At 40.1% G+C, this 12602-nt stretch overlaps 1 protein-coding gene across 1 annotated transcript in view; it reads right to left on the reverse strand.

The window, feature by feature from the left end:
- Window positions 1-12136, reverse strand: part of TEX11 (testis expressed 11) — a 250439-nt gene extending 238303 nt beyond the window's left edge. Inside the window, exons 1-2 of the mRNA XM_047843907.1 lie at window positions 12096-12136; window positions 11274-11331 (exon numbers count right to left, since the gene is read on the reverse strand). Coding sequence (XP_047699863.1) covers window positions 11274-11310 — 37 coding nt within the window. The 5' untranslated portion in view covers window positions 11311-11331; window positions 12096-12136. The remainder of the gene's footprint in view (window positions 1-11273; window positions 11332-12095) is intronic.
- Between the last annotated feature and the right edge of the window lie 466 nt (window positions 12137-12602).

Here is a 12602-nt window from a genome sequence, read left to right on the forward strand (position 1 = left end):
ACTTCTCTAAAGAAGACATCCGGATGGCCAACAGGCACATGAAAAGATGCTCAACGTCGCTCTTCATCAGGGAAATACAAATCAAAACCACACTCAGATATCACCTCATGCCAGTCAGAGTGGCCAAAATGAACAAATCAGGAGACTATAGATGCTGGAGAGGATGTGGAGTAATGGGAACCCTCTTGCACTGTTGGTGGGAACACAAACTCGTGCAGCCACTCAGGAAAACAGTGTGGAGGTTCCTCAAAAAATTAAAAATAGACCTACCCTATGACCCAGCAGTAGCACTGCTAGGAATTTACCCAAGGGATACAGGAGTGCTGATGCATAGGGGCACTTGTACCCCAATGTTTATAGTAGCACTCTCAATAATAGCCAAATTGTGGAAAGAGCCTAAATGTCCATCAACTGATGAATGGATAAAGAAATTGTGGCTTATATACACAATGGAGTACTACGTGGCAATGAGAAAGAATGAAATATGGCCCTTTGTAGCAACGCGGATGGAACTGGAGAGTGTGATGCTAAGTGAAATAAGCCATACAGAGAAAGACAGATACCATATGTTTTCACTCTTATGTGGATCCTGAGAAACTTAACAGAAACCCATGGGGGAGGGGAAGAAAAAAAAAGAGGTTAGAGTGGGAGAGAGCCAAAGCATAAGAGACTCTTAAAAACTGAGAACAAACTGAGGGTTGATGGGGGTGGGAGGGAGAGGAGGGTAGGTGATGGGTATTGAAGAGGGCACCTTTTGGGATGAGTACTGGGTGTTGTATGGAAACCAATTTGACAATAAATTTCATATATTATAAATAAATAAATAAATTAATTAATTAATTTAAAAAAGTGATTAAAAAAATAAAGTCCACTGTTTAAAAAGTCAAAAAATAAAAAAATAAAAAATAAAATAAAATAAAATGTATTTGTTGCTTAAATATCTTGCATTTCTAAAACACTTGTGTTCTGCCAATAAAATTTGCCTCGGAAAAAAAAAAATTCTGTCTCTCCCTCTGCCCCCTCCCCCACTTGCACCCTTTCTCTAAAATAAATATAAATAAATAAATAAATAAATAAATAAATAAAACACTCATAAGATGGTAACATTAATGAAACAGAAACTGGCTAGGGATAATATGGGAACTCTGCACTATTTTTGCAATTTTTCTGTAAATCTAAAATTATTCCAAAATAAAATGTTAATTAAAAACAACAGGGGCATCTTGGTGGCTTGGTTGGTTAAGAGTCTGACCTCAGCTCAGGTCATGATCCCACCACTTATGACTTCAAACTCCACATGGGGCTCTGTGCTGACAGCTCAGAGCCTGGAGCCTGGTTCACATTCTGTGTCTCCATCTCTCTCTGCCCCTCTCCGGCTCACACTCTGTTTCTCTCAAAAATAAATAAACATTAAAAAAATTTAAAAACTAGGGGCACCTGGGTGGCTCAGTTAAGTGTCTGACTCTTGGTTTCAGCTCAGGTCATGATCTCACAGTTAGTGAGTTCAAGCCCCACATCGGGCTCAGTGCTGACAGCACTGAACCTGCCTGGATTCTCTCTCCCTCTCTCTCTGCCCCTCCTCTGCTAGCTCACTCTCTCACTCTCAAAATGAATAAAAATAAACTTTAATTTTTTAAAAAAAATTAAAAAAAATAAAATACAAAATAAAAACAACAATACTCTTCACACTTGCAAATTTTTTTAAGCCTGACAATACCAATTCTTAGCAAGGATACAGGGCAAAGAGAAAGGAAGAGAGAGTATAAACTGCTAAAACTACATTGGACAGAAATTTGGCAATATTTATAAAGTTAAAGATGCTCATAGCTTTTGACCCAGCAGTTCCACTCCCAAATGTATACCCTAGAACAGCACTGCCACTATAGGGTAGCTACTAGCCACATGTAACTATTGAGAACTCAGAATGAGGCAAATCCAAAATGAGATGTGCTTTAAATATAAAATACATATCTGACTTTTTCAAAGACTTTGGACCAAAAAAAGGATGTAAAATATCTCATTAATGATTTTTATATTGATTATATAAATATATTTTAGATATATTGAGCTATATAATTTGTATTGTTTTTAAGTTTATTTATTTTTTTAAATAATGTCTACACCCAACATGGGGCTTGAACTCACAACCCCGAGGTCAAGAGTTGCATGCTCTACTGACTGAGCCAGCCAGGCACCCCTGGCAGGGGTTTTCAGACATTTTTTGACCACCACCTATGGCAAAGAAATATATTTTACATCACATCTACACTCTGGACCAAAAGTTTAATGAAATGATTTTACCCTTATCACATGCAGTACACGATGACATTTTCTGCTCTGTGGTTTTCCATTTAAAAATGTTGGTTATTACCCACTAAATTTATTTCTCGAGCACTGGTGGGTGAGGCTGTAGTGCAGTACTGTCCGACTGAAACAATGCAGACACAAATAATTTTCTAGCTTTTAGTAGCCACACGAAAAAAGGCTAATTAGGTTAAATTCTGACAATCCAAATTATAGGGGTGCCTGGCTGGCTCCCTGTCAGGAGTTTAAACCCCATTTTGGGTGTAGAGATTACTTAAAAAAAATAAAAGAAAAACTCCTGTTAAACTCTCTGAAACACAATGTTCATTGTAGTGTTGTTCTTTGTAATAGCAAATATTACAAAACTCACAGCCAACAAATGAGATTGGATCAATAAATTGTGAAACACCTGTATTCAAAGTAATAGTAATCATCAGCAGTGGAAACAAATCAACTAGAACTAAACTATACATATGGGTAAATATTAAAAACACACACTGAGCAAAAAAAAGACAAGCTGCAGAAAAAAACATTACACAAACTGATATAATTTATGTAAAATTTTAAAAGATGAAAAAGTGGTACATGTAATCTTTTGGTTCTCTGAAACAATGAACTATCTGAAGCATATAGCAAATTGTTAAGATTCCACAAAATTTGGGGTACCTGGCTGGCTCAGTCAGTTAACTGTGTGACTTTGGCTCAGGTCATGATCTCATGGTTTGTGGGTTCGAGGCCCGCATTGGGCTCTGTGCTGACAGCTCAGAGCCTGGAGCCTGCTTCAGGTTCTTTGTCTCCCTCTCTCTCTGCCCCGCCCCCACTCATGCTCAGTCTCTCTCCCAAAAATAAATAAACATTAAAAAAAAAGTTCAACAAAACTTAGTGGTAGGTATACAGATGTTAGTTCTGATATTCTCTATAGTTTTCTGTGTCCTTAAAATATTTATGTAAATATAAGATTTCAAATACCATATACAATTGACCCCTGAACAACACAGGGGTTAGGGTCACTGACCCCTACACAGTCAAAAATCCGCCTATGAATTGACTCTCAAAAAACTTAACTATAATAGACTACTGTTGGTTGGAAGACTTACCAATAACATACACAGTCAATTAACATATTTTGTTATGTTATGTATATTATGTACTGTATTCTTACAATAAAGTGAGCTAGTGAAAAGAAAATGTTAAGAAAATCATAAAGAAGAGAAATATTTATAATATCATACTGTAAAAAATCTGCACGTAAGTGCACCTCCACAGTTCAAACCTGCATTGTACTTAAAAGTCATAATCTTTATTCCATGTCTGTATCTTTAAGATACTTTATTCTTGGTGTGCCTAGCTGGCTCAGTCAGTGGAGTGTGCAATTCTCGATATTGGAGTTGTGGGTTCAAGTCCCACTATAACTGGAGAGATTACTTTAAAATAAATAAAATAATAATATAAATAAATAAGATACTATATTCTAACTTAAAACTTAAGGCTTTGGAGGCACCTCACCGGCTCACTCCGTAGAACGTGCCACTCTTGATCTCAGGGTCCTGATTTGAAATCCACATTTGGTTTAGAGTTTACTTAAAAAATAAAAATAGGCAGCTCTTGGGTCCCTGGGTGGCTCAGTCGGTTAGGTGTTCAACTTCTGGTTTGGGCTCAGGTCATGAACTCGCAGTTTGTGAGTTTGAGCCCTGCATACAGCTCTGTGCTGACAGTGCGGAGCCTTCTTGGAATTCTCTCTCTCCATTTCTCTCTGCCCCTCCCCTGCTTGCACACTCTCTCTCTCTCAAAATAAGTAAATAAGCTTAAAAATATTTTTAGTTAAAAAAAAAGGCAGCTCTTTCTGCCCACAGGTCCTGTCCCCATGAATAAAACCACCTTTTTGCATCAATAAATAAAAATAATTTAAAAATTAAAAAATTGATTAAAAAACAAATTAAATTACCCTCATTAAAAATAAATAAAAAGTTTTTTTTAAATACTTAAGGCTTTATTGTTGTTTTTAAACGACAAGCATTGGAGCTGCCTGAAGGGCTATCCAGGAAAGAGGAAGAGCCAGATTCTTCAAATATGGCCTGTACCACATCAATACAAACCTACAGAAAGGGAATAAGGAGGAAGATGGCGACGTAGGAGGACGCTGGGCTCACCACGTCCTGCTGATCACTTAGATTCCACCCACATCTGCCTAAATAACCCAGAAAACCACCAGAAGACTAGCAGAACAGACTCTCCGGAGCCAAGCTTAGACAAGAGGCCCACGGAACAGGGTAGGAAGGGCGGAGAGGCGGTACGCGCTACATAGACTGGCAGGAGGGACCTGGGGCAGTGGAGGGGCAGCCCGCCCGGCAAGGCAGAGCCTTACAAAAGCAGAGGGGCCGGACGGAGTGTGTTCTGACAGCCAGTGGGACTTAACATCTGGAATGTTATAAGTCAACAGCTCTGCTCGGAGAGTGGGAGGGCTAGAGGACAACGGGAGGGAGAGTTGTTGAGCCCCGGAGGACAGAGCTCAGTTCAGCAGGTAACAAAGGCACTGGGAAACACCATCTCCCTGGCCCATCCCCCAGCCAAAATCCCAAAGGGAACCAGTTCCCATCACGGAACTTGATTGCACCACACAAACACCCAACACTGTGCTTCTGTGGATCCATCCCTCCAACAGGTCTGCCTCCCTCCCAGTGTCGTAGGGCCCCTCCCAAAGCAGACCACTTAAGGCAAAGCGAGCTGAGTCTGCCCCTCCCGCCCCTGTGCACCTTGCAGATCCACCCCGGCTAACACTCCAGATGCCATCAAAGCAGCACCACAAGCCTGGCAGTGTGCAAGTAGCCCAGACAGGGGCCACACCACTCCACAGGGAGTCCTGCCCCTGGGAGAGGGGAAGATAAGGTACACACAAGTCTGACTGTGGCCCCAGTGGTGGGCTTGGGGCAGACATCAGGTCTGACTGCAGCCCCACCCCCCAACGCAAGTTACTCCAGACAGCACAGCAGAAGAGCCCTGCAGTTCCACACCACTCCAGGGACTATCCAAAATGACGAAACGGAAGAATTCTCCTCAAAAGAAACTCCAGGAAGTAGTGACAGCTAACGAACTGATCAAAAACGATTTAAGCAATATAGCAGAAAATGAATTTAAAATAATAGTCATAAAATTCATCGCTGGGCTTTGACATGGGCAGGACAGCAGAGAATCTACTGCTACAGAGATCAAGGGACTAAGAAACAGGAGGAGCTAAAAAATGCTATAAATGAGCTGCAAAATAAAATGGAGGCAACCACAGCTCGGATTGAAGAGGCAGAGGAGAGAATAGGTGAATTAGAAGATAAAATTATGGAAAAAGAGGAAGCTGAGAAAAAGAGAGACAAAAAAATCCAGGAGTATGAGGGGAGAATTAGAGAACTAAGTGATGCGATGAAACCCAACAATGTATGCACAATTGGGATTCCAGAAGAGGAAGAGAGAGGGAAAGGTGCTGAAGGTGTACTTGAAGAAATCATAGCTGAGAACTTCCCTGAACTGGGGAAGGAAAAAGGCACTGAAATCCAAGAGGCACAGAGAACTCCCTTCAGACAGAACTTGAATCGATCTTCTGCACGACATAGCATAGTGAAACTGGCAAAATACAAGGATAAAGAGAAAATTCTGAAAGCAGCTAGATTTAAATGTGCTGTAACATATAAAGGGAGACCGATAAGACTCCTGATGGATCTCTCTACTGAAACTTGGCAAGCCAGAAAGGAATGGCAGGAAATCTTCAATGTGATGAACAGTAAAAATATGCAGCCGAGAATCCTTTATCCAGCAAGTCTGTCATTTAGAATAGAAGGAGAGATAAAGGTCTTCCCAAACAAACAAAAACTGAAGGAATTCATCACCACTAAACGAGACCTACAAGAGATCCTAAGGGGGATCCTGAGAGACAAAGTACCAGAGACATCACTACAACCATGAAACCTACAGACATCACAATGACTCTAAACCCATATCTTTCTATAATAACACTGAATGTAAATGGACTAAATGCTCCAGCCAAAAGACATAGGGTATCAGAATGGATAAAAAAACAAGACCCATCTATTTGCTGTCTACAAGAGACTCATTTTAGACCTGAGGACACCTTCAGATTGAAAGTGAGTGGATGGAGAACTATCTATCATGTTACTGGAACTCAAAAGAAAGCTGGAGTAGACATACTTATATCAGACAAACTGGACGTTAAATTAAAGGCTGTAACAAGAGATGAAGAAGGGCATTATATAATAATTACAGGGTCTATCCATCAGGAAGAGCTAACAATTATAAATGTCTATGTGCCGAATACAGGAGCCCCCAAATATATAAAACAACTACTCACAAACATAAGCAACCTTATTAATAAGAATGTGGTAATTGCAGGCGATTTTAATATTCCACTTACAACAATGGATAGATCATCTAGACACAGGATCAATAAAGAAACAAGGGCCCTGAATGATACATTGGATCAGATGGACTTGACAGATATATTTAGAAGTCTGCATCCCAAAGCAACAGAATATACTTTCTTCTCGAGTGCACATGGAACATCATCCAAGATAGATCACATACTGGGTCACAAAACAGCCCTTCATAAGTATTCAGGAATTGAGATCATACCATGCATACTTTCAGACCTCAATGCTCTGAAGCTTGAAATCAACCACAGGAAAAAGTCTGGAAAACCTCCAAAAGCATGGAGGTTAAAGAACACCCTACTAAAGAATGAATGGGTCAACCAGGCAATTAGAGAAGAAATTTAAAAATATATGCAAACAAATGAAAATGAAAATACAACAATCCAAACGCTTTGGGATGCAGCAAAGGCAGTCCTGAGAGGAAAATACATTGCAATCCAGGCCTATCTCAAGAAACAAGAAAAATCCCAAATACAAAATCTAACAGCACACCTAAAGGAAATAGAAGCAGAACAGCAAAGACAGCCCAAACCCAGCAGAAGAAGAGAAATAATAAAGATCAGAGCAGAAATGAACAATATAGAATCTAAAAAAACTGTAGAGCAGATTAATGAAACCAAGAGTTGGTTTTTTGAAAATATAAACTAAATTGATAAACCTCTAGCCAGACTTCTCAAAAAGAAAAGGGAGATGACCCAAATAGACAAAATCATGAATGAAAATGGAATTATTACAACCAACCTCTCAGAAATACAAACAATTATCAGGGAATACTATGAAAAATTATATGCCAACAAATTGGACAACCTGGAAGAAATGGACAAATTCCTAAACACCTATACACTTCCAAAACTCAAACAAGAAGAAATAGAAAGCTTGAACAGACCCATAACCAGCGAAGAAATTAAATCAGTTATCAAAAATCTCCCAATAAATACGAGTCCAGGACCAGATGGCTTCCCAGGGGAATTGTACCAGACATTTAAAGCAGAGATAATACCTATCCTTCTCAAGCTATTCCAAAAAACAGAAAGGTAAGGAAAACTTCCAGACTCATTGTATGAAGCCAGCATTAGTTTGATTCCTAAGGCAGACAGAGACCCAGTAAAAAAAGAGAACTACAGGCCAATATCCCTGATGAATATGGATGCAAAAATTCTCAATAAGATACTAGCAAATCGAATTCAACAGCATATAAAAAGAATTATTCACCAGGATCAAGTGGGATTCATTCCTGGGATGCGGGGCTGGTTCAACATTCACAAATCAATCAATGTGATACATCACATTAATAAAAGAAAAGATAAGAACCATATGATCCTGTCAATCGATGCAGAAAAGGCCTTCGACAAAATCCAGCACCCTTTCTTAATAAAAACCCTCGAGAAAGTCGGGAAAGAAGGAACATACTTAAACATAATAAAAGCCATTTATGAAAAGCCACAGCTAATATCATCCTCAATGGGGAAAAACTGAGAGCTTTCTCCCTGAGATCACGAACACGACAGGGATGTCCACTCTCACCGCTGTTGTTTAACATAGTGTTAGAAGTCCTAGAATCAACAATCAGACAACAAAAGGAAATCAAAGGCATCAAAACTGGCAAAGATGAAGTTAAGCTTTCACTCTTTGCAGATGACATATTATACATGGAAAATCAGATAGACTCCACCAAAAGTCTGCTAGAACTGATACATGAATTCAGCAAAGTTGCAGGATACAAAATCAATGTACAGAAATCAGTTGCATTCTTATACACTAATAATGAAGCAACAGAAAGACAAATAGAGAAACTGATCCCATTCACAATTGCACCAAGAAGCATAAAATACCTAGGGATAAATCTAACTGAAGATGTAAAAGATCTGTATGCCAAAAAGTATAGAAAGTTTATGAAGGAAATTGAAGAAGATATAAAGAAGTGGAAAAACATTCCATGCTCACGGATTGGAAGAATAAATATTGTTAAAATGTCAATACTACCCAAAGCTATGTGCACATTGAATGCAATCCTAATCAAAATTGCACCAGCATTCTTCTCGAAGCTAGAACAAGCAATCTTAAAATTCATATGGAACCACAAAAGGCCCTGAATAGCCAAAGGAATTTTGAAGAAGAAGACCAAAGCACGAGGCATCACAATCCCAGACTTTAGCCTCCACTACAAAGCTGTAATCGTCAAGACAGCATGGTATTGGCACAAAAACAGACACATAGACCAATGGAATAGAATAGAAACCCCAGAACTAGACCCACAAAAGTATGGCCAACTAATCTTTGACAAAGCAGGAAAGGACATCCAATGGAAAAAAAGACAGTCTCGTTAACAAATGGTGCTGGGAGAACTGGACAGCAACATGCAGAAGGATGAAACTAGACCACTTTCTCACACCATTCACAAAAACAAACTCAAAATGGATAAAGGACCTGAATGTGAGACAGGAAACCATCAAAACCCTAGAGGAGAAAGCAGGAAAAGACCTCTCTGACCTCAGCCATAGCAATCTCTTACTTGACACATCCCCAAAGGCAAGGGAATTAAAGCAAAAATGAACTACTGGGACCTCATGAAGATAAAAAGCTTCTGCACAGCAAAGGAAACAATCAACAAAACCAAAAGGCAACCAACGGAATGGGAAAAGATATTCGCAAATGACATATCAGACAAAGAGCTAGTATCCAAAATCTATAAAGAGCTCACCAAACTCCACACCCGAAAAACAAATAATCCAGTGAAGAAATGGGCAGAAGACATGAATAGACACTTCTCTAAAGAAGACATCCGGATGGCCAACAGGCACATGAAAAGATGCTCAACGTCGCTCCTTATACAAATACAAATCAAATCCACACTGAGATACCACTTCACACCAGTCAGAGTGGCTAAAATGAACAAATCAGGAGACAATAGATGCTGGAGAGGATGTGGAGAAACGGAAACCCTCTTGCACTGTTGGTGGGAATGCAAACTGGTACAGCCGCTCTGGAAAACAGTGTGGAGGTTCCTCAAAAAATTAAAAATAGATCTACCCTATGACCTAGCAATAGCACTGCTAGGAACTTACCCAAGGGATACAGGAGTGCTGATGCATAGGGGCACTTGTACCCCAATGTTTATAGCAGCACTTTCAACAATAGCCAAATTATGGAAAGAGCCTAAATGTCCATCAACTGACAAATGGATAAAGAAATTGTGGTTTATAAACACAATGGAATACTACGTGGCAATGAGAAAGAATGAAATATGGCCCTTTGTAGCAATGTGGATGGAACTGGAGAGTGTTATGCTAAGTGAAGTAAGTCATACAGAGAAAGACAGATACCATACGTTTTCACTCTTATGTGGATCCTGAGAAACTTAACAGAAGACCATGGGGGAGGAGAAGGAAAAAAAAAAGAGGTTAGAGAGGGAGAGAGCCAAACCATAAGAGACTCTTAAAAATTGAGAACAGGGGCGCCTGGGTGGCGCAGTCGGTTAAGCGTCCGACTTCAGCCAGGTCACGATCTCGCAGTCCGTGAGTTCGAGCCCCGCGTCGGGCTCTGGGCTAATGGCTCAGAGCCTGGAGCCTGTTTCCGATTCTGTGTCTCCCTCTCTCTCTGCCCCTCTGCCGTTCATGCTCTGTCTCTCTCTGTCCCAAAAATAAATAAACGTTGAAAAAAAAAATAAAAAATAAATAAAAAATAAATAAAGTCCTCTACTCTTATAAAAAAAAAAAAATTGAGAACAAACTGAGGGTTGATGGGGGGGTGGGTACTGGTTATTGAGGAGGGCACCTTTTGGGATGAGCACTGGGTGTTGTATGGAGACCAACTGGACAATAAATTTCATATTAAAAATAAATAAATAAAAAATAATAAACGACAAGCATTAATGAAACATCAACCTAATAGATTTATAGCCATGCTGGTTAAAACATACTTCACTATAATATGAATATGAATGCACCACAGGTCTAATCATGTTCCCAGAAAAAAGGAAATACCATAAACTCTCTCATGTCTGGTATGATTGAGGAATCTGGTGTTCTGGTCAAATCAAATTGCTTTTGTTTATTATGATTTCCCATAAATACCATACATGGATTACCAGTTTTCAAAATAATTAAGATACAATAAAATGCACTTAAACTTAAAACTACACAGAAAAAAAAATAAATAAAACTATGCAGGATAGAATTTATTTTTAACTGTTAATTATGGCAAGTCACTTCAGGATCTTGCAGTAATATTTTTAATGCACTTTCAACACAATTGATATCTAATTCAGAGTAAACCATTGTTATTTTGCATGCCATAAAAATTGTCAGAAAATAATCGATGAGTTGTGAATTGTTTCCCTGTACCAGCTTATAAAAGGGTTCCAGTGTCTTAAACATCTATGTTGTTTTTCCTGTACATAAATGAGAAACTTTGGACCTAAATTTGGAAAATTTGGACCAAAGTGATAAAATTCAGAAACAAAATCCATTTAGAGGATCTTAGATAAGGCAACAAACAGTGTGACATTTTTCTTCATTACCATCTAAAGCTATATACCTTTAAAGTCCATGAAACGAAAATCCCTTTCGTCCATTATTAAATCTCTGGCTCAGACCTATGAAATAAGAAAATATTTTCAATATTCTGTCCTTTATCCTCAATAAATTTCTTTTCAAATTTTCCAGTTACTTGTTGTCCTAAGGGGCAAAATGCTGAAGAAATTTTAAAACCCTGAAAAACCAGTTAATGGGGGGGCCAGGCCCAGGCTGCCGCAGCGCCAAACATGCGCGACGCCCAACAGGCGCGGCGCCAGGCTGCGGCGGTCCATTGGGGGCGGCGGCTCGGAACCCGACCTGGGGTAAATTTTCATAATCTGCCCCACGACAAGGAAACCAGGGTCCGGGGTATCCTGTAATTGGTCCGGCTGATACACATTGTCTCCTAATTGGTTCAAAATCCCCCCCCTCCACTGCCCACACGTTCAAAGTATCCAATCACTCACTGTCTTTTTTCCCGCTCTCGCAGAGCCAGCTAGCGCCTTCAGCTCCCCTCCCCCAACAATCTCCGACCCTCCGGCTTTAACAGAATTTTGGTCATTCACATCCAAACTTTTATCTACTGCTTCCAGTGGCCGCGAACCAATCCCATACTTCATCCAAGTAAAAAAAAAAAAAAACAAAAAACAAAAAACAAAACCTGCCTTTGCCCATTTTCCTTCACCTGAGAGTCAGCTACAGCAACTCTGTAGTTCAAAACCACTGCCTCAGGGCCACTCTAAAAAGTGTTTAAATGAGGGCCACATCTTCCTTCTAGTTATAAACTACTCAACTTGCCCATGGCTGACCCACCTTTAGCCCTCCTACCTACTAAATCACGCACCTCAGCGGAGAACGCCACGGCCCAAGCCTCTTCTCCACAAACTCTGCGCACAGTGCCAGTCGACGCTCAGAAGGCACCTCCCCCGATTGCGACGTCACCAATGCCACGCCCAATTGGCCTTCACCTACGATGGGGAACGTAAGCGTCATAAGCGTCTAGGCCCTTTAAGTCCAGGGGTTGCAGTTTAGAGAGCCAGGGTGAGAATCACTGAGAGTAAGGGAATGTCGTGCAATACCGGAAGTATACTACAGTTATTGAGAGAGGGGTGCAGGCAAGCAGAGCAAGCCTTCCAAAGAAAAAGGAGACAGGGATGGAGGGGGGGGGAAAGAGAGAGGGAGGAAGAAAGATAAACAGTGTTGCCCACTAGTTTTAGATTGTTAAAGGTCAGAAATATCAAAAGTAGATGGGTGCCTGGGTGGCTCAGTTGGTTAGGTGTCTGACTCTTGGTTTCAGCTCAGGTTAATGATCTCATGGTTGGTGAGTTTGAGCCCCGCCCCGCCCCATCAC

This window comes from Prionailurus viverrinus, chromosome X, assembly GCF_022837055.1.
Source record: "Prionailurus viverrinus isolate Anna chromosome X, UM_Priviv_1.0, whole genome shotgun sequence".
In the NCBI taxonomy this organism is placed as follows: domain Eukaryota; kingdom Metazoa; phylum Chordata; class Mammalia; order Carnivora; family Felidae; genus Prionailurus; species Prionailurus viverrinus.